The 22,769-nt window shown below is 41.9% G+C and overlaps 1 protein-coding gene across 3 annotated transcripts in view; it reads left to right on the forward strand.

The window, feature by feature from the left end:
* Positions 1-22,769, forward strand: part of MKLN1 (muskelin 1) — a 93,330-nt gene that overhangs the window by 47,826 nt on the left and 22,735 nt on the right. For all 3 annotated transcript variants that reach the window (XM_053978371.1, XM_053978374.1, XM_053978372.1), the window contains exons 9-12: positions 1,911-2,023; positions 17,821-18,033; positions 19,907-20,128; positions 21,659-21,788. In XM_053978371.1, the coding sequence (XP_053834346.1) occupies positions 1,911-2,023; positions 17,821-18,033; positions 19,907-20,128; positions 21,659-21,788 (678 nt within the window). The remainder of the gene's footprint in view (positions 1-1,910; positions 2,024-17,820; positions 18,034-19,906; positions 20,129-21,658; positions 21,789-22,769) is intronic.

Consider the following 22,769-nt stretch of genomic DNA (forward strand, 5'->3'; position numbering starts at 1 on the left):
CTGTCCTCTTCTTTGAATATTGCCCTTTGATACCTGTCCTGGTTTGGGTCTCTGCATGCAGGATGAAAAAAAACCCTCCCATAAAATCTGAATTAACAGCTAGAATACAAGCAGTGATTCTGCTTGGGAAATAGAGTGAAGCTTGACTTCAAAAAAAACTTCAAAATCCCCAAAAAACTCAAACCCAACCAAACCAAAACAATCAAACCCAACCCCAACCAAACAAGAACAATCCCTAAAACCACCAAACAACTATTTTTTTGCTTTATACCATGGGAAAACAATTACAAATTTTAGGAGAACTATAAAAAATTATTTACTTGACATTGCCAGCAACAGATGCATTTATACATTAAGAAATACTCCTTTTAAAACATGGAACCTTCCTCTAAAATACGTATATACTTCTGCAATAAGGCAAGAAACAAAAAATTATTTTCATTGGGTCTAGATAGTGATGGAGTCTTTCTTTCATGTGAGCTTTACAGCTTTCCTTCATGATGAAAAATGGGTCTGGCACAGAGTTCATGTCCAGTTGTGTTCAGGGTGTTGCTCTGGGGATGTTCAGCACCAGTTGGGTGTTCGTGATCCTCTCTCAGTGCTCACATTTAATTCTGTCAGCCTGGGTTAGGTAACTTCCAAAATCTGAGTTTTCATCGGAGTCATTCAGGTTTGCTATTAAATTTCATGTGAGCCAACAAAGCCTTTCCAGGCAGGCCTGACATTTTGGCAAGGCCCCAGTAGGATTTTTAGCTGGTGCCAAATCTTTTATTTTTCTCGGCTATCAATGAAGCTGTTGTGGTAATGTGGGTTTTGTGAGCTGTGAGAATTTATGCGCACAAAGGGACCTGCTCTTTGCAGGGAACACTGGGAGCCCTGAGTCCAGGAGGAAGGGTAATTAAAGTTAATGAACCAGGGTAACCTTTCCATGGTGATGACCACTATCCTGATGGTAGGTAAGGGTCAGGGACTAGTCCCATTTTATAATCGCGCTCTAACTCCACACTTTAATTGGTGTTGGACTAAAAATTGGCCATTACCTCCATAATAGAAGTGGTTTGTGGATTTTAAAGGAGTTTTTCAACGCTCTGCAAGTCTTGAGGAGCTTGTTCTTCTTGGGCTTGGCTTTGTGTTCTGTTTTAATGCAGTCTGAAAATGAAGTATTTTTAGAATTTGAGACCAGATAGTGGTGTTTCTATAATGGGAGCAGTTTGGTTATCTCTCCATGGCAGAACAGAAACTCCTTTCTTAAATGCTTCCCCTTTTCAAAGGCTTCGTCTGGTTTTATCAGTGAGTCTGGGAAGCCTTAGAACTTGCTGCACACAGAGCAGTTGTGGGTTTGAGGTGACAGCCCTGAAACACTGACTTTAATTTGTGACTCTTATACTCACTGGCTTTTGTTGCATCAGGTAAGTTACTTTATACAAGACATTTCCCTTGAAGAGGATTTTGTACTTGATTTTTCTATCTAAGGGATGGACTAAACAGAAAACCTTCGCTGCTCCTATCTCCAAAATCTTGTTGATGTATAAATCCCGCACCAAACAGGGCACAGGCTGAGATGTCATTGATAGACTGCATGCGCAGGATCCAAAATGTTAAATATTGTTCATTTGTCTGTCTGGAATTTTAATCAGAAGGCTGTGGGTTTGATTGCCTCTTATGTAAATGTGGAAATAGAAAATGACTCTGAGAATTGGCTGTCTATCAATCCTAAAATCTTCCATTACTAAACCAAACCACATTTTTGTCTTCATGACTAGTTCCATTCAAAGAGCAGTGGTGTTTTAAGTAAAAAAAAGAGTTTTATCTTCTGATAGTTTGTCTTTGTCACAGATGTTTTGTAGGCATTAGCCTGTTTAAACACATTCTCTTTTTAAAATAAAATTAACTTTTTTTTTTGTGAATAGAAACTGTATATTTGTTTGGTGGCTGGGATGGAACTCAGGATCTGGCTGACTTCTGGGCATATAGTGTGAAGGAAAACCAGTGGACCTGTATATCCAGGGATACCGAGAAAGAGGTAAGTTCTGCAAACATCCATATTTTTAAAAATACATCAATGGTTGCCCTCAAAAATGCCCCTGCTAAAGTACTTGTGTTGAAGTGCAGTATGAGGGTGAGAGCCACAGAGTTCAGACCTTCAAGTTCTGAAGACTTTTGAAATGCTTACGTGGGGAAAATATGAGCTGGAGGTGGCTTTGAAGTGCTAAGATTCCTGGAGGGGAAAGGTTTATTTCTCAAAAGCAGAAATGATCGGCTAAAAATCAGCTCAGCAAGTAGAGCACGAGTTAAATAACTTTGTGTGGCTGAACAACCAGACTTATCGCAGAATGTTTTGGGTTGGAAGAGATCTTAAAGATCATCCAGTTCCAGCCCTGCTGCCATGGGCAGGGACACCTCCCACTGGAAGGTTCCAAGAACTTGCTAATGAACATTTCAGACCCGATCCTGGTGTTTGAGCTTCAGAAACCAATTGTTTATTTTTTTAGCTTCTGTCAAAAATGGATAGAAATGGACAACTACCAGATGGAAATCTAGAGGACAGGGGTTACTGCCAAAGGCTACACAACCCCGAGAGCTTTCGTGGAATTCATTTGAACCATTTTCCTTGGCCTGTTTTGCTCAGTATTTGACGTATGAAACCTGAAATGAATGTAGCTTGGGTTATAGGACCAGACAAAAAAAGTCCAGTACATTTGGTTTCTGTAATTAATTTCACTGTACACTGAAATCTTCAAGTTTTGTGTGGTTATTGTGTTTTGTGTTCATTACTTGTCAGAGGAAGATTCATGCCACCTCCTCTTGGAGGTATGAAAAATTTGAGATCCCACCACTTTTTGACAAATTCAGGAGTTTATTTCCTCAGCTATTTGAAAACAGTAGAAAAACATCTTGTTTCTCATTTGTATTTCTCAGTTACTCGTCATGACTAATTTTGTGATCTTCCTTACCAGATTAAATAAAACTTTAATATTCTCATTTTTCTCATGGCAAAAGTTTTTTAGAGGTTGTGATCAAGTAGGACAAATAGCCTGAGCTGAAAAAAAAAAAAGAATAAAATCTCACAGGCATTTCCTGTAGCTCTCGAATCTCTGTGTCATGGACTTACTGATTGAAACATCCTTTACAAAATGGGCAATAACAAAACTGAACATGATATTCTGGTTTCTGTCAGAGCTGTGGAGAGGTAAAATTGTTATATTTACGTACTGTTTAGTCAAAAAGGGGCTGCTGTGTTTTGTTCCTGCACAAGCCAGTGTGGATCAGTCTAGTGTTTAAGGTATGCATTTCCTTCTTGCTGGGGAGGTCGTGCCACATCCAGTTGAGTTTCTCTTAAGCTTAGGAGGCCTGGCTGGGGTGTTTTCTCTCCAGATTCCTCATACCTGACTCCAGCACGGTAAGACTGGGATGGGAGGAAGGAGAGATGCACAGAAGGAGAGCTGTGGAGGAGACACAGTAGAAGAGTTGTGAGTTGATGTGATTAAATAATTATAAAGGGATTTTTGGAGGCAAAAATTTTAGCAGAGTGTTATGGAAGTTCAGGAAGTTCAGATGGAATATGGGAAGGGTCTGGTGAGGAGAGGAAGAAAGAGGAATTTTTAAAAAGTGGAGACTTGCTGAATGTATGAGGAATTTTGAAGAAGGGATGTGCTTAATAAAGTGTGGAGAAACATGGTTTTGGAAAGGGAATTCTAGAAGAACTCTCTGTGACAAACTTGTGAGGTGGGGCCCCTGTGAGCCTTGTGGAGTTCAACAAGGCCAAGTGCAAGGTCCTGCACATGGACTGGGGCAATTCCAAGAACAGATAGAGGCCAAGCAGAGAATGGATCCAAGAGCACCCCTGAGGAGGAGGAGGAGGACTTGGGGTGTTGGTGGATGAGAAGCTCGACAGGCCACGATGATGTGGACTTGAGCACTTCTGCTCTGGAGCCAGGTTGGCAGAGCTGGGGGTGCTCACCTGGAGAAGAGAAGTCTCCAGGGAGAGCTCAGAGCCCCTGCCAGTGCCTTAAAGGGTTTCAGGAGAGTTAGAGAGGGACTTGGGACTAAGGCACAGTGTACCAGGACAAGGGGGAATTGTTTCCCAGTGCCAGAGGGCAGGGTTAGATGGGATACTGGGAAGGAATCCCTGGCTGGGAGGGTGGGGAATCCCTGGCACAGGGTGCCCAGAGAAGCTGTGGCTGCCCCTGGATCCCTGGAAATGTCCAAGGCCAGGTTGGATGGGGCTTGGAGCCACCTGGCATAGTGGAAGGTGTCGCTGCCCACAGCAGGGGGTGGCACTGGATGGGCTTTAATGTCCCTTCCCACCCAAAGCATTCCATGATGCTGTGATATATTCAGCAGGGCTCAGGAGGCCTCCTGAAGTGTAGTTCAGGGTTTTGGTGACTTTCTGAGGTACAGTGAGCTGGCAGCTGCTGTACTTGGAAACTAGCAGTGGGTTGTGGTTTTTTTTTTTCCAAAGAGATCTGGATGAAACCTGATTTAGAAATGTAAAGGTCAATCTCAAATGTTGAGAAGTATATTCAAAAACAAAGACTCCAGATGTTTCTTTAATAGGGACATCAACTGCTCACAAACAATTTGCAAAAAGGAAATGTCTGTTGACATGGAATCTTAAAAAATATTCAGAGTAGATTCCAGAGGAGCTTAATCTTGTTTTGTTGTATTGTGCTAGTTCTGCTTCTGGTATTTTTATTCTAATTAATCAGTGGCAGTGGTTAAATTAGCCAGTCAATAATTAAACTTGGATAAGAGTGAAATATGGTGAAAGTTGCATCCTGTCCAGTGTTATTGTAGGGATAATGCAGAGTAATGCTTTTGGGATAAGGGTACTGGGAGCTTCTGTTGCAGTGCATTAGGAAAACATTGTGTGACCTTTTTAGAAAATGTTTTTGCTGCTGTTTTTCAACATTTTCCACTGAGGTGTCTGTCACCTGAAGTTGCATTTGTCTTTTTTAACAATTAGACCACCAAAGCTGATTTTACATAGCTCTTTTTCATAGAATCATTGAAGAGTTAGGTGGAAAAGCCCTCTAAGATCAACTCCAACTGTTCTCCCAGCACTGCCAAGGCCGCCACTAAACCATGTCCCCAGGTCTCACATCCATGTGGCTTTTGAATCCCTCCAAGGACAGGGACTCCATCACTGCCTTGGGCAGCTGTGCCAGGGATGGAAAACCCTTTCAGTGAAGAAATTTTTCCAAATATCCGAGCTCAACCTCCCCTGGTGTAACTTGAGGCCATTTCCTCTCCTCCTGTCCCTGTTCCCTGGAGTACAGCCTGACCCACCCTGGCTGTCCCCTCCTGGCAGGGACTTGTGCAGAGCCACAAGGTCCCCCCTGAGCCCCCTCCCAGCTCCCTCAGCCTCTCCTGGTGCTCCAGACCCTTCCCAGCTCCATTCTCTTTCGTGGATATGCTCCAGCTCCTTATGTCTGTCTTGTATGTCTGGACAAGATGCTCAGGGCGCTGCTGGAGTAGCTGATCACCTACAGCATGAAAACAGGGTCTGCAGGACCTGCTGGTGAGCACACCACCACTGCTGATGGACAAACAGACCCCACCATCACTTCAGAGTATGGATCCAGCAGGACTCCTGCTGTGCCTGTCAAATCCTCTTCCTTAAGCCTGAATCCTTCCAGGGAGATGCTCCATGGAGCAGCTCAGGACCTCTCAGCTTACCCACAGCTTCTGTCTCTGGAGCGTGTGACAGCCCTGTGAATCCGCTGGCACAAGGCACAGCCAAAATGTGTTTCATTTAAGGGTCTTTAAGAGTTTCTACCCTGAATCAAGTGGAATGTTCTGACAAATGCTGTTGTCTTCAGGGTTTTTAGGGCTGTAGATCAACAGACTTCTTCAGGATTAGGGAATAAATAGTTCTAAAAAAAACAAACTTTGTCATTCCCTGGACATTTTTACTCTAGGCTAGTATCAGTTAACAGGGAAATTTCATGTGTGTGTTTTGATGTCTGTTTCTAGTTTCCAAGCAGCAGCTTTCTCTTTTGATGGGTAATTTAGTTAAAACTGGTGCAGGAGGGTAATTTTAAATGTAGGAAAAACTTTGGTGTAAATTGATAGTCAGGGGATTTTGAAATAGGATCAAAATGCTGAGGGGTGTTGATGCCTCTGGAGATCAAATAAATGAGACTAAAGCAGTGTGATAGTTGGCATATTTTGTGTGTCTCTGGTATTCCTCTACCTTGTTTTAGTATTTCCTAGAGACAAGAGATGGAGGGATCTCCCTTCAAACAGTGTCACTGCACTGATTGGTACCTTCTGTGCTGCGTCTTGGAAAATACATTGACTCATCCTCATTCTGGCTTCTTCAGAGGAAAATCCTGCTCACAAATCAGCTCTGTGAAGGACGTGGAAATTGTGTAAATGGGTTAGGTTTAGGTGACACTGTGTTTCTCTCAAAAATTGTTGAAGTGTTTCCTTAGCAAAGGTAGAAGTGAAGGTCTTGTCATGGTTTAACTGCTTGAGAGGATAAATCTTTGTTCACAATGAAGGAGAGTGTAGGTCAACAAGTGCCTCCTGTTCAGTAGGTTCAAAATGATGTAGAAAATGGGTATATTGTGAGGTGACAGTTTGCTGTGAACAGAAAGTGCTTTTCCAGGATGCTGAAAGTAAAAGCTGACAAGTGTAGAAAGTTCTCCTAATGGTGAGAGCCAGGGGGAATTTCAGCTGCTATTGTATTTCCAGTTAAATTTTCTCCAGTCTCTGCATACATTTGTTGACATGGATGAATTTACCCAAAGCTTTCAGTGTCATATTACCACAGAAGCATTTTTGGTAGGAGTTTGTGACACCTCTGACTGGTTTTTTGGGTGTGATGCAAAAGTACATGAGCATATCAATGTAAAGCTTTTACCCTGTGCTGTTTGAAGTGTAGGAACTGAACTAGTTTCAAATATTGACTTCTTCCCACAGATGGTGATACAGTTTGGAAGACACTTCAAGTGACTTGAGGGACTTTTTGTTGCAAATATTGTGATGTTTACGGACTTGAGATCTAATACAGCGAGTCTGCCATGTCCTACTGCTGAGCAGTTCCAGTGGTACAGATGCTCAGTTGTACAAGATTCCTGGTGCTGCAAAAGCACATAGGGAGAAGGCAGCTGTCCCTGAAAGAAACTTGGATACTGCAGACCTACCTCAGAGCCAACTCCCTAAATAGTGCAAATGCCTACAAAAGTAGGGACAAAGACAGCAGATGCTGGAGTGAACCAAATGAAAAGTATCCTAGGCTGATCCTAAATATCACAGGCTAATGGTTTATTATCCTCCCTGTTTAGTAGCATAATGGTTTAAAATGTTCTAAGCCAGTATTCTTTCACCAGAATGTTTGAGAGACTTTCACATATGCCTAACTGACATCCCCAGTGATTTCCACTTAGGCAGCCTAAAGCAAAAAAACCCTGTTGAGGGAGTAGCACCTCAGCTTTTAAAAAGAATTTATTTTTAAATAAACTTTTTGGAAAAGGTTTTCAGCTTTTGAAGCTAACTTATGTGCTTATACTATCTTGTGTGCCTCAAGAGTTCTGTCCTCTTAATCCTGGTTTATTTGTCTTTTTTTTTTTTTTTTAACTTTGACATTTTTAAAGGAAAATATCATCCATATTTGAAAACAGCTTCAGGTCTTAAGTTATTCAGTTCCCTCACTAGGTACCTGTATTTCTTGCTTCAAGTTTGAAAAAAAGCCCAGAAACCAGCCAAACTTCAGTTATTCCTCACACCAGGTGTTTGAATGTGTGGAGGTCCTTTTCCTCCACACGCTGCTGTTCGAGTCAGTCCCGTGGAGAAAGGAGCATTAAATAAATGCCTTGTGCCCGATGTTCTGGAGGCTGCACAACTTTGGCAGCCCTGGAGCTTGTGCATGCCAGTCTTCAGGTTATGCTGAATTTCCAAGTCATCATAAAGCTTTCAGCTGCAAAGTAAAACTACTTTTAGTCCTTGAAGTAATGCATCAGGCAGAGTTGATTTGTGGCGTTTATGTTCCGATAAAAATCACCACTTCAGCTACAGCTTATGATGAGTTTAATGCTCTGATCTCTGGTCTGGAATGGAACTTTATTTTACTTACATGGCTTTATTAGGGCATTATTGCATCATCCTAATGCATTTTGCAGTTCCCTGTAAATTGTAGATGAGGCACTGTAGAGTCATTTTTGGGTGGCTGTGGATGCATCCTGGGGGGAAAAATGACGTTACAGGATTTTCAGGTAAAGATTTAGTGAAGAGATTGATGTTGGTACAAGGAATTCTGATTTATATCCTTTTGGCTTTTAAAGACACAGAAATATGCACCTGTGAGATGAGCCAGCTGGAATGCCAGGACCCCAGCATTTCACACTGAAGGGATTAAAAGAAAAGAATTTTAAAGAAATAGGAGAATATGTAGAGGTGGAAGGAAAACTTAACTCTTTTGCCGGTGAGTGAAAGTAGCTTCACACACCAGTCAACTTTGCCTTGGGAGTAGAGTAATGTCTTATTTCAGCTACACTGACAGACTTGTTACATTAATGTTACATTAATATTGCTCAATCTGTACAAATACAGTAATCCCTGAAGAAATATAAGTTATCCCAGGGTGGTAACAAAGGGGAAGCAGTCTCAAGTAGTATCACAGACAAAGCTGTAGCTAAATTGTCTGGATAATTACGTGCTTGAAAATGTAGTAAGTTTTTGTGGACCTTGCTACTGAGGTATTTCAGCAGCTGGGTTTTGGAGGTAATTGGGAATTGAGCTTTCTGGAGTGTCTCAAGAGAACTTACTGGCACAATGGCTGGTGCAATGATGTGTTGAATTCAGATCTATCTGAAAGAGCTTAGTGTGTTTAATAGGACTTAATCCATGAGTTTTCCAGGGCTTGCATTCGATGGAGATGTTACTGATACTGGGCTCTAGGAAATTAAACAGCCACTTTTACAGCTTGCCAACACCTTTGGGTGCAAACTGCTCTTTTGTCACAGTTAAAAACTGTCTTCACTTTCTCAGAAACATCTGAGAGCCTGTGGTTGTTGAATGATTTAGACTTAGAATTTCATGTTTGTCTATCACTGGCATCTCAAGGACAATTAATTACCAAAAAAAAAACAACTTTCAAAAGTGTAGCCTTTGTGGCTAAATAGTTTATAAGCAACCAGTTAATTTTTTTCCAGCCTTCTGGTCTGCAAGTGGGGCTGTAGCTCAGCTGAGTAGTTTGTGTCCATGGAAAAATCTCTCTTGGCTGGACCTTCGCTGGCCATTGTTACTGGTAACGAGAGGACAGCGTGAACTTGTGATGCATGCAAAAATGACCTCATTCAACATCCTGCAATTGTTAATGGGGTTAGTTAAATTCGGCACACGAGGGATGTTGTCCTGAGGGCCCATCTCGGAGCTGCTGAAAGCTCTGGTTCTCTGGTGGGTTGTCTGTTACGTTTCATCAGCGTTGCTGAAAGCAAAGCTGAGCAGTGGATGTGGAACAAACTGACAATTGACTTGGTAAAATTTAAGAAGTTGAAACTTTTTTCACATTTCACCAGTGTGAGCAGCACTTTGTTTGCAGGTGAATTGTGCCTTTTGTTAGGAATAGCACAGAACTGATGTCCTTCTGCTGCAAGGTTGCCATGTACTGGGGTATTCCTTCAGTACTTCTCTTGTTTGCATTTGTAAGCTGAATCACAAAGGTTGGATGACTTTTATTTTTGACTGTAAACTAAAGCCCGCACAAGACCTTCACACAAATTCCTGCAACCTTCTCCAAATAAATTAAAGAATTACAGAATGGTTTGAGTTGGAAGGGACCTTAAAGATCAACTCATTCCAACCCCTGCCATGTACTGGGACACCTTCCACTATCCCAGGTTGCTCCAAATCCCATCCAAGCTGGCCTTGGGCACTTCCAGGGATCCAGGGGCAGCCACAGCTTCTCTGGGCACCCTGTGCCAGGGCCTCACCACCCTCCTGAGCAGAGAATTTCCTTCTAACAGTTGATCTAAATGTCTCTTCTTTCAGTTTAAAATTGGTCCACCTTGTCCTGTCACTATCTGCCTGTGTAAAAATCCCTCTTCATCTTTTTTTATAACCTCATTTTAAATACTGAGCAGCCACAAATTATTTCCCAATATTTACATGGTTGAAGATGTGGGAACTTTTTCCCCTTTCCACTGGCTTGTAAGATGTCTTGTTTTACTGCACCATGAGATCCATGGTGTTATGCATTGCTGGAAGGCCTTGATGATACCCTGGTGTGAGAGCAGAGAGCTCAGGAGATCCAGGAATGTGGCTCCTGCACTGGCAATTCCTCTGGCGGTGGCTGCCAAAGCTGTTCCTGCACTGGAGGAAAACTCAGGCAGCACAGCTGTCAAAGCACTATGTTGGTGTTTTGGGAAGTTCAGCTGCAAGGACGCACTTTTCTTTAGAGGTGCCTTGATCAGGGCACATCAGAAGCCAGAATATCATGTATTAATTAATTCCTTTATGAGAATACTCTCAAATTAGTTATTTCTACAAGCAGGCTGGCAGGGAGGCTAATAAATAATAATTTCCTGAGAATAGAGCATTATCTATTTGTTTTCATAGCAATGCTCATGGGCTGCACCGAGTCTGTGCTGTGATAAACCTGGGCTGATCCCTGAAGGATGGAGCAAAGACTTGGAGTCAAGTTCATGTTCAGACTGGAATGGTTGGGCTGTCAAGGGTCACCAAATCCCACTGCTGTCATAAGGATTGTGTTGTATGATCTCTGAGCCTGATCATTTGACTTATAAGCTCATTGAACCGTCTTTCAAAAATAGAACATCAGGCCATTAATTTTTTTAATTCTAATTTAAGCGGGGGAAGTCTCTTTGTGGCAGGCTCAGCTCAAGACCACGCAGCTTCAACAGTGGGAAATTAGGACTGTCCCAAATGTGAGCGTGCTTTTAGGAAGGGGAAAAAGAAAGTTTCATCCTGTTTAATTTTATTGTTTTCCCACCTTGAAGAGGTATGCATGCAAAACTGTGTGCTAAAAGCTGCCTCTGACTTTAATCTGCTCCATCATGTCTGAGTCAGATGCCCAGGAAGGACTTTGCTGGTAAATCTATCCCGTGGCATCGCTGTAGGAGGGCACCAGTAAGCAGATTAGCCATAGCTCAGATTCTGTGTCAACTGCCTGACCGAGGGTGTCTTCCTGTCTTGGCTGTCCCTGGACTTATTAATAGTTAATTATAACTTTTTAATATCCAAACCTAATATTTATCATAAGGCATTTAACTCTCTTGTGTGAAAAATTGTGTAAATTCATGGCTTTCCAATACTGGTCCTGAGTTTTCAGCATGATGATACTTAGATTCTGGTCTATTTCTTAGGCTTCCCAAAATATTTTTTGGCAGAAAGTATTTAATTTATATGTAAGAGTTTTCTAGAGAAGCTGTGGCTACCCCATCCCTGGAAATGTCCAGTCTCAGGGGCTTGGAGCAACCTGGGATAGTGGAAGGCAGGGGAGTGGGACTGGATGAACTTTAATGTCCCTTCCAACCCAAACCATTCTGTGGCTGATGAACTTGCATGATCTCAGAAATATTCTTTATAATTGGTAAAGCAGCCTTAAAATTAAGTTGGAATATCTGTTACTTTTATAAATAGTGCCAAGAGTCATGGAATGTTAAAGGTTCGAAGGGACTTTAGAGAACATCTAGTCCCAAACCCCTACCATGGGCAAAGACACTTTCCACTAGACCAGGTTGCTCCAAGCCCCATCCAACCTGGCCTTGAGCACTTCCAGGGATTATTTGCAGAGTGATTTAAAGAATGGAGTGTACATTGAGTATACAAAATACATTTTTTGAAGCTAAACTCAAATTTCATGGTCCTAGAAACATTCAGTCCTTCGCTGCATCTACCCTGTGTGATATCCAAAGGTTTTTAATTCTAGTGCTGGAGCTGTCTAGTCTTGGATATCAAATGACACAGGTGGCACTGACATCTGCTGTCCCACAGAGTAGGAAGGTGCTGTTTGAGGGAGGCTGTTTCACACTGAAAAAAAACATTACAGAGGGCTCTGAGCCCCTGCAGTGTGCCTGTGCTGGGCTTCTCTGGCCGTGAGCACGACTGTGATTCTCCTTTTGTGTGACTGGACGTGCAGGACCCTCCCTCTGGTGGTTTGGTGCTCCTGGTGCATCATCGGTGATTTTGTGGGTGATAGGAACATATAAATACATCAGCCCCCAGCTCCTGTTTTGTGTTGAGGGACCATACAAATTCTTCATGCTGCCATTAAAAAAAAAAAAAAAAGATTAAATTATTTTCTTATGTTTCTGGCACTTTTAGGTTATGATAGACTTAAAATGCCTTCTGTGAGTAACATGTATGGGATGAAAGTGTTTTATTTTGTTGTATGGCTGCAGTTGTTACTCTTGTTGAACTTAGTGTTCATGTAGAGCAAAGCAAATCTTTGCTGCGGCTCAGATTAAACATTTTGGGAGCACATTAGCCTGTAGACTGGCATTGATAAAGCACTAACAAGCTCTAATCTTAAAGCACATAGACTTGAATTAACGCCAGGAATAATATGCATTTCCTTTCATTTTCAAGTTTATGGAGAACTTTCCCCCTTTTTTTTTGGGGGGGGGGGGGGGTGGAGGAGGAAACGAATTATAGTCCAAAACTGGGAAATGAGAGCAATTAATCTCTGCAGTTGTGTGTAGGCAGGAGGGACTATTTGTTGCCTGACAGGCTGCTCTCAGGACTGGAAACAAAGTAGGTTGTTTGTGTCTTTTTATGTCCTCGTCCTAGTTTGCTTTAGGACAAGAGCATTTACCTCATGACGCTTATTTTTGAACTTCATACTGGAGGCAGTGTTCACATTCCACTCAGTCTTTTACAGGACCAAGAACGGAGAATTAGTCAGCTGTTCTTTGTTTTTATTTCCCTGACTCTTGAACAGGATCCAGGCTTGCTCCTGAGGTTTTTCATCTGGATTGGTCTGAATAAAACAGATTTTTCTTGCAACTGAAACCCCTTTATTTGCAAAAGGTTATGATAACCAGAAGAAGCCAAGCTCCCCCAGTTTTTGTTTGGGATGGGCAGTGGAACCAGCTTCCTGGGGTCATGTTCTCATTAAAGGAGGTTCATAGGACATTTATTTAAAAACAAACCAAAAAATGAAAGCTATCATGTTTGTGCCTTAGCATTCCAGGATGCTGTTGCTAAGATGATGCCTGCTGATTCTGGCATAAATAGTTGATTTGAGCAGACCCTACCCTAAGGAGTTGAGTCCCAGTCCTTTCTCCCCTGTATAGGAACAAATCAATTATTCTAAGGAGGCGGTGTTGTCTCTCGATGCTGTTGTGTTGCTTTTTGAAAACGTTTTGTAAGTTAGTCCTTAAGTGGGATAATTGCTTTCAGCATTTGCAAGTTAAATGAAGAAAGCTCTAATTAGATTTTATAAAGTGGCTTAGCATGTTGAGAAGGCTTTTCATAAAGTATACTGTGTATTCACTTGGCATTGCACAATTGAATTTCGTGTAGCACTGACGAAACCTAAAAATCCTATTTGGCCCTGGGTGCTTAAAGGATTGAAAGCCTTCCTTAAGTGCTCCTGGCCATACAGCCTCTCTTCCTTTCCCCACCATCCCACCCTCACCAGGGCATTTATCTGTGCTGTAGAGACTGGAGGAGTTGCGTCAACACCAACCTGTTTAAAGAAGAGCCTTGGAGCTGGGCATAAAGCTTGGTATTTTGTAGCACTTCCAAACAGGACCCTACACATGCTGTTTAATCTGTTTTAGCTGTTATTGTGCTGGGCTGATTGTATGGTGGGGCTGGGTGGCACGGAGCCACTTTGTTCAGGTCAGTCCTGGCTCTGTGCGGGCACTTATTGAGTCCCACACAAACCCAGCAGTGCCTGTGCTTAGTAGTTTTTGGTATTGTTTGGTGTCCTGTAGGTTAGAAATGTGATATGCTAATGCTTTCCTCTTGCCATCACAGCCTTGGCAGCAGCTGAGGCACTGGCCAAAGCAGCCTGACACACTTATTGCCATCTGAATAAGGACTTAGCCCAGTCATAAGCGCCTTTCACGTGTGGTTTCTGCAGTGTGTGTGCCAGGAGCTTTCTGATGAGAATTGGAAGGAGTCCCCAGAGCCAGTGTTTGTTCAGGTCATTGGGTGCTGTTGCTGGATGTGACTTTCAGAGTCTTATAGAAGATGGGCTGTGTTTGGGAAGTGACACCTCTACTACCTCAGTCAATCAGGTCGTGAAACTTCATCTGCAAAAATGTGGATTCCATGTGTAACAACTTAGAAGAAACCAGATCTAAAGTAAAGTACTTAATTATAAAATCACAGAATGGTTTGGGTTGGGATAGACCTTAAAGACCCTCTAGTTTCACCCCCCTGACGTGGGCAAGGACACCTTCCACTAGGCCAGGCTGCTGAGGGCCCCGTCCACTGGCCTTGAACACTTCCAGAGATGAGGAGTTTTGCATGCGTTTTTTATGAGTTCAGACAGTCACAGAAGCAACTTGTCAAAACTGTGACTTGGTGATAAGGCCTGAATTTGAAGAAGGGCATAGAGATCTCTAGTAAGGTCCACTCAGCCTGGGACATTAATTAATGGATCACCAGCCTACATCCTGGCAGGGGGACAAAAGATTGCTCTTTTGCTCTCTAGCCATGCTTGATCTCTTCAACCTTGGGTTAGAAAGTCATCTCTGTCATGGTCAGTTTTTCTCATTCATTGCTTTTAAAGAGTCAGATTCTTTGAACACTTGTGGAATCAACAAACTTTCCTGTTTGAATTTACTGGATTGCTGTGTCCATGACAAGCCGTGGCAGAGTGTTCCTCGTGTGAACAACAGGCTGCTGTTGTAACCACACGGCTTTGGATGAACGTTCGCAGCCACCCACGGGCTCTTGATTCATCACATGTGCCTTGAAGCTTTTTACTCTTTTGTAGTGTCTTTGCAAATGGACTTTGTGTCACTCTTTGAAGTACATTTGAGCTACAAGGGCTGCCATGGTCAGGCTGAACTCAGAAGTGAACACAGATTTAGGCCTTTCCCCTTTTCTGCCTTAAATGTCAAACCAGCATGTAACACTGTTAATGGAGTTATTTACTCATTTTGGTAAACATGTAGGCTAAGGAGGAAACTTTGGCAGGTACCTTGTGATCTTGTGAGTGGTGTGCAGGCAGAACTCCAGTTTTCTTGGAGAACAGATTTCAAATTGGATGAAGCTTCCTGTATTGCAAGAGATAATTCCTGCTATGGCAAGCTCTGCAGTTTGGTAGAGCTGAAGTTCTTGCATGAACTTGAGATGATGAAGATTCTGTGTCTGTAGAGATGAAATGTTCACCTTAAGAGCTCTTTAAGAAAGCAGATACTACTGTGTGAGATGTGGCCAAGATGTAATTAAAGAAAAAAGGTATTTTTCCTGAATTCTTTTCTCATTTTAAAATAGTCTTAGGAAATCTGTATGTTGCATATTTAGTGTAGCAACTGTGGTTTTGGTGCCATTGCCTTGAAACGGGTATTGAGTTGTGAAGCATCTCAGCCTTGTGTCTGTGCTCAAACAAATTTTGGTTGATGATGTAGCTTTTCATGGAAAGGCAGCTCTGGAAATTGCTAAATAGGAGATTTACTCCTGAAAGTGCCAAAGACATTATTTGAACAAGTTTGGGAGGATTTAATTTAGTCCCCGTAGAGGTAAGAGAGTGGGGGAACGATTCTTAGGTTGTCCAATTCCATTAAAAAACTGCAGTGACCTGCCAGAGGAGAGGGTCAGAAAGCACAGGTGGGTCCTCACATCTCACCCACAAGGCAGCTGTGCCAAGGCAAATAGGTGCTCATTGGCAGGGGACCGGTGCCATGTCCCTCACTGTCCCAGCTCCATGGCTTGGGATGGACTTTGCACACTGGGGTGATTTATTTGTGAACCAGGGGCTGCCTTTGTGAGTGCACAGATTGGTGCTTCTCATGCAGAGGAACTCCCCTGTGTGTTTGGAACAGGGTCATTTGCAAGATACTGTTTTTATGTTTTCTAGGAAAAACGACAATTGTGTTGTTGCTTTCTGTGTCATCTTCCTTCGTGACCAAAGGCAATCAATGAGCTTTTGCTGCATTTCAGGATTTTATGCTAATATTTCACTGCTATCAGTACTTTTTTTTTCAGAAAATAAAATTATCCTAATTACCCTGAAGTAACTAATCCTCAAAGCTGTAATCATTGCCGACATAATACTTCGTATTTACAAAATATGAACAATTCAGTTCACCTCTTCACATGGTCTTTTGAGTTACTGTAAACTGTTTCCTGGAACCATTGCTTAATCAAGAAATTGAATTTTGTAACATGACTAGTAAAGGCTTTTGACAACAAAGATGTAATGCTTCCTTTCTTGTTTTATCCAATTTAGTGATGTGCATTCCATCAGTGTACTTTAAATTTCAATAGAATTTAAGTGAAAGGGTACAATTATGAAGATATTTTCATATGACAATACTTAGTAGCATGCAGAGCAACTATTGTGCTGATTATTTGGTGTGATACGGCTACTCTTCTTTAACAATAAGTCTTCAATAATGATTTTAAAGATTTGCTATATCCTTGCCTACTTGCCTAATCTTTACTTTTCAATAGTTTTTCATAGATTTTTTTTGTATAGAATCCCAGAATGGTTTGGGTTGGAAGGGACCTTAAAGATCATCCCATTCCAATGCCCTGCCATGGGCAGGGACACCTTCCACTATCCCAGGTTGCTCCAGGCCATTTCCAGCCTGGCCTTGGACACTTCAGGGATCCAGGGGCACCCACAGCTTCTCTGGGCCACCCGTGCCAGGAGCTCACCACCCTCACAGGGAAGAATTTCTTCCCCATATCTAATTTAAACCTGCCCTCTGTCAGTGGGAAGCCATTCTCTGTGTCCTGGCACCCAACTGTGTCAAAATAAACTACAGAATTGATCTATACTCATGATACGATGCTTTTCATCTGATATTTTGCACATAAGGCTTTGCAAACCTTGATTTCTAATGTTTTGGTGTACAACATCACTCTCATGCTTCAGGAAAGAGTCTATGAAGGGCCTTAAAATGAGATTTGGGAAGCAGAAAGGAAACTGCCCAGGACTGCATAATCATCATCATAATGTCATTAAATAAATTACTCCATGATTTAACTTGAGCACTCCTGGATGGATTAAGCCCATAATAATTTGACATGGGGCACTCTGTTTGTTTCTCTTGAAGATCATAACTCAGAGCAGTTTTGCTTACCGTGGGAAACTTTCAGCTGGAGACTGGGAGGGCCATATCTATTTATGAAGGACAGGGAGTGCTTTTGTTACCTTCCCAGAGCCATTACGGGATATGATTGCTTGGGGGAGTGTCTGCTTATGATCTGTTAGAAAACAGCCTATTAATAAAACAGAGACTCTTGTAATAGAGCACTTCTTAATCTTCTTCCTGTGTAGTTATTTATAGGCTGTGACATCTTAATTTGCCTCTCATGTGCTTCGACTTCAGTTATTTTAAAAGATCAAGTAGTTTTCACACGCCTCTGAGAATCACTTCTGGGAGAAACTGTCTGTTTTCTAAGGAATCTGACAAAAAGGGTTCAAATCATAAGTTTGTTGTGACAAATTCATTAAGGTTTTTGCTGGTGTCTTTCTAAAGGACAGAAGTTATGGGATGTGCACTTGTAGTTAGTTATGTATTAATCCTGTATTTGCTTACAAGCAGATTTTCCTGAATTCCCCAAGGATTTCTAGCTGCTGCTAATACTTATTTCCCCTTAGCGACCTACCTGGAGCAATATCAAATCCATTATTCTCTTCATTTTTGCGGTCCTTTGCTTTCTCAGAGCGGTCCCAGTGCCAGGTCCTGTCACAAGATGTGCATTGACATCCAGCGACGGCAGATCTACACCCTGGGGCGGTACCTGGATTCCTCCGTGAGGAACAGCAAGTCCCTGAAAAGTGACTTCTACCGCTACGACATCGACACCAACACCTGGATGTTGCTGAGCGAGGACACCGCTGCAGATGGAGGCCCCAAGCTGGTGTTTGATCATCAGGTCAGCCACACTCATCCTCCTGCTGCAAGCTCTCTGTGTGTAAAAGTCAGTTTTGATCGTAGTCTCTGCGATTTCAATTTGCTGTAGCAGGTAACAGAGCAGGGATGAAGAGGGTGTGATCTGCACTCAAATAGCATTGCTGCTCAATTGCAGCCACTGGCTGCTGGTGCCCTAATCAAACCGAGTCAGAAGAATCATAAAAACCTTTGCAAACAAATGCATTTTATTAAAACACGTTTTATTAAAGCCCAAAGCACAGTTCATCTGGTTTTAATCAGTCTCCTTGAGCTGGGTTTGCAGATATGCCTGGCTTGGAGGGCCTTGGGGAGCAACTTGTAAAGCTGTGTATGGTACCTTTGGAAGAATACTCCAAGCAAGCTGCTGAACTGAGGCCAACACAGGAGCAGGATTCGTTACAAATTGGTTACCTTTAAAAATTGTAGAATGTGCTTTCATTATAGAGCTTAAAACACTTTAGAGGAATGGCTACTAATCCTTTAAAAAGTCACATCTGTCCATGTGTTCAAATTGAAAACTTCTTTACTTATGTTGTGTACAGTGGCTTTTGTCTACTTGGACAAGGTATTTTGTTCTCGATTGATTTTTTTTTTTTTTTTTTTTTTATGAAGCATCACCAAGAAACAGCACATCAGGACTCATTTTTAAAGCAGCCCAAGATCAGCTTTTATTGGTACTGGCTGTTTTGTAACCAAAGCTGTTGTTTGCCAGCACAATGTGCCTTTCTGCTGACACCGAAAATTAAAGATACGCCATGTCTGCAGAACAAAAGCCAATCAGTCTTTCTGTTCTATTAATAACCAGTGCCAGTCTCCCAGGTGTTGGGGAAGAGGCACAAGGAAATTGTCAGCTGGCAAGGCTACTCTGGGTACCTTGCTTGCCTCTTGAAATGATTCCTTTTTTTCCTGTTCTGTCTCTTAGGGAAGAAAGGCCTCACTGACTTCTGTCAGTCTGCAGCTCTCCCTCTTCTCTCCCTCAGCACCTACTGCGATGGCAGTTTTTTATTTAACCTTCAGAAATGTGCTGCACTAGAAGTGTTTTGTGTAGGCTTTGCTGAGTAGCATCTCTGTCTTACTGTAATCTTGTCTGTTTGTTGGTTTGCTTTTTTTTTTTTTTCCCTTTGGTATTTTGTAACCCTCTGCTTTGCACTTTGTCGGAAAACATCACCTGGCGTCAGGAGGTTTGGTTTGATTTGTGCTGCAGTGCTTCTTGTGTGTGCCATAACCTCAGTTTAGGTTTGGAGATTAAACATATTTCTGCTGCAGTCCCAGGAGGAATCTTTGGCTGGGTTAAGCCCCCACTTCCAGTAATGGGGATAACAGTAAATGTGTGCTGGGGGTGGAATCTCAGTAACAAATCACAGACTGATTTTTGCATCAGTTGATTGGTGGGCAGTGAATAAGCAGTGATTTTGAATTTCTCCCTTGCACAACCATTGCCAAAGGTGATACTCTGTTAACTCTGGCTATAAGCATGTAGCTTGAAAAGATCCCCATAGACCTTTTCTGTGGAATCTATGGAAAAGAACCCTGCAAATCATTGTGAAAGACTTTCAAGTACTTTTCCCTGAAATCAGCAGGTTTTTTAGTTGATGAAGGGTACATTTAGTCTTATCTTTTGCATGTTAAATGGCATGTAGAAATTAGACTTCTGTTTTAAATTTCTTTCATGAGAGTAAGACCTGACAGCCATGAAGATCTGTGTCCTTTTCTAGTTTGTTGGAGGCTCGGACAATGTGCAGAACACTGACTTAGCTTAGTAGGCATTGCTTGCAGGAGAGGGGTGTTTAATGTTAGACCTCAGAGTGTCCAGGTCTTACTGTGCCAGCTTAAAACTGCTTCCCTGCTTCTTGCAGATGTGCATGGATTCTGAAAAACACATGATCTACACCTTTGGAGGCCGAATCCTGACCTGCAATGGCAGTGTGGATGACAGCAGAGCCAGTGAGCCCCAGTTCAGCGGCTTGTTTGCTTTCGACTGCCAGTGCCAGACGTGGAAACTTCTGAGGGAGGATTCCTGCAACGCCGGACCCGAGGATATCCAGTCCCGGATAGGGCACTGCATGTTGTTCCATTCTGTAAGTATCCACACCCTACTTTGATTTATGATGTCTGACTTTAAGGAGAACATCTGGTTTTGGTTTTTCTTGCAAATTTTGAGCACTTTAATCCCCTGAGCGATGTGTTGTCTCAGTTAATTCAATGTTTGCTGACATTCTGATCCTGCTTTGGTAAGTGCAGGAGGTGCTAATTCAAGTTTCAGAGCCTTCATGACTCCAACTGAATAAAATTTCAAGTAAAAATCGAGGTGAATTTTAAAGAGTTGATTTTAATATCATAATAGTAAATAGAACCAAAGGCTGTAGTTAATTTTGACCTAAAAATGTATTCTTTTTAAGTTAGGAGAGCAATTTAGAAGCTTCTGGTTGGTAGATACTCTGTGCTGTTACTGGAAAGGGACTTAATGGGTGTGCATTGAGTTGCACAGGTCTCAGAGCCTTTGGTGCTGGAGCATCCAGCTGCTCTTTGTTGTCCTGAGCAGCTGCAAACAGCTGTAAACAGCTGGGATTATGGACACTTCATCCAGAGCCTCATGGAGAAGCAGAAGGATGGGGGAGAGGTGTATATAGCATTTTACTCTATGTTGGGTATTAAAAACCACCTTACATTGCCTCTCCAGTTGTGTTCATCAACCACATGTCTATTTAAGAGAAGGGAACTAAAGAGAATTAAAATTAAGGTTGTGACATTTAAATATTTACTGATACCATCAACTCAAAACCCACCAATTTGAAGAAATTGCTGATTTTATTTGTCTTGCCCTTTCAAGTGAAAGATGAGAATTTTTACAGTGAATACTGGGCTTTCTGAGCTTTCAATTTTATTTTTGTTTTGAGTGGTTCTTCAAAATCTGGTGGAAAAACATTGCCCCACAAAATTCTGCACAAGGATTTGAGGATCTTTCAAATAGGTGTCTGTGGTAAATGTAAGAAGACTGGTTTCTGTAAGCACAGGTCATGGAAGTTTAAGTCCTTTTCTGTTTTCTCAACCATTTGAAAGAAAAATAATCCACCTCTTACGGACTTTCCACTTGGCAGACTTGAAAGAAGCAATAAACCTGTTATTCTTGGCTTGCTCCTTGCCATTTGCCTGTACTGAATTTAGTAATGTGCTGGTACTTGGATGGTTTCTCCTACAATCTGTCTTTTGTTCCTGTTGTGTTTTTAACAGTGATTTTATGATGGACTTTAGAGATGTGCCCTGTTAATTCTTTAATAATAAACTTGAGAGATGAGCTGCTGCTTAAGTCAAAGCTGGATGAGGCAGGGCTGCATCAGTTACCTGAGCACAATGATGTTAAACTTAGAAGAGACATCTCTGTTCCTCTTTGATTCATTAATGGCTGCCCCTGGATCCCTGGAACTGTTCCAGGCCAGGTTGGATAGGACTCGGAGCAACCTGGGATAGTGGAAGGGGATGGGCTTTAATGTCCCTTCCAACCCAACCCACTTATGATTCTATGATAAATACTGCTGTTAATGATCACAGTTGACCAACATACTGTCTTGAACTTGTATAGACTCTTTTTTCCCCCCTCTCTTTTCCAGAAAAATCGCTGCTTATATGTATTTGGTGGCCAGAGATCAAAGACTTATTTGAACGACTTCTTCAGTTATGATGTGGACAGTGACCACGTGGACATTATCTCAGATGGCACGAAAAAAGATTCAGGGATGGGTAAGAGGACAACTGCATAATCATTTCATTCCCTTGGGACAAATGAGAAATATACTGTGAAAGATGAACTATTGTAAAAAGAGAAATATGGAGGTGAAAGGCCAAGTTCAACCTGTGGGATCAGGTTGACATCCTTCACTAACCCTCCACACCCAGCTAAACTCCACACTATACAGATTAAATTTATGCTGGCTCTTCTGTCCTTTCTGTCATTTGACACTCTCCATCTTGAGCACAATACAAATAATTGATGCATGAAACCACATAGCACCTCAAAAGAAAAAAAAAAAAAAAACCAGCAAAATAAGAACTAAGAATACCTCTTCTGGAAACTCTAGCGAAGACAAAAAAAAACTGAAAAAGTTTTTAAGCCTGGAAAGGAGAAAGTTTCTGGTTTTCACTAAGTTAAAGTTTCTGGTTTTCATAAGATAAAGATAATCTGCAGGAAGGCAGGTACAGTGCTCAGAGGTAGAGAATTGGAGTAGAGGGACAAAAGTTATTTTCACCAGAAAGATGATAACAAGCTGTTGTCTTGTTATATTTGTAATAAATATCAGAAAAAGAGAAAAAAAAAAAAAGGGAGAGGAGGGAGCAAGGGAGCAGAGCTTCAGTTCTGTGTGATTCGTAGCACTGGGGCTACATATCCTGTGTATAGTTCTGTATGACAGAAGTCTTTAAAAACACCCAGAAGGCCTGTAACATAACCATAAAGAACTGATTTCATGCCTTTTCTCCTCAAATGACAGAGAAAAATGTTCCTTTCTTCCCGAAAAGCCTTTCTGCATGTATAAGCACATCATTTTCCTGTTACAAATACCCTGATCTTCATCCTGCCAGTCAGAATTTGAAATTTGAGTTGCCCTGTGTACCACTATGGAACAAAAGTTATGAGTATTTCTCAAGTTTTGTATATTCAGTCCCAGTCTTCTCTTCTTCCAGTTACTAAAAACCCCAGGAAGGTAATTAATCTTGAATTTAGGC

This window comes from Vidua macroura, chromosome 5 (assembly GCF_024509145.1).
Source record: "Vidua macroura isolate BioBank_ID:100142 chromosome 5, ASM2450914v1, whole genome shotgun sequence".
Taxonomy (NCBI): Eukaryota; Metazoa; Chordata; class Aves; order Passeriformes; family Viduidae; genus Vidua; species Vidua macroura.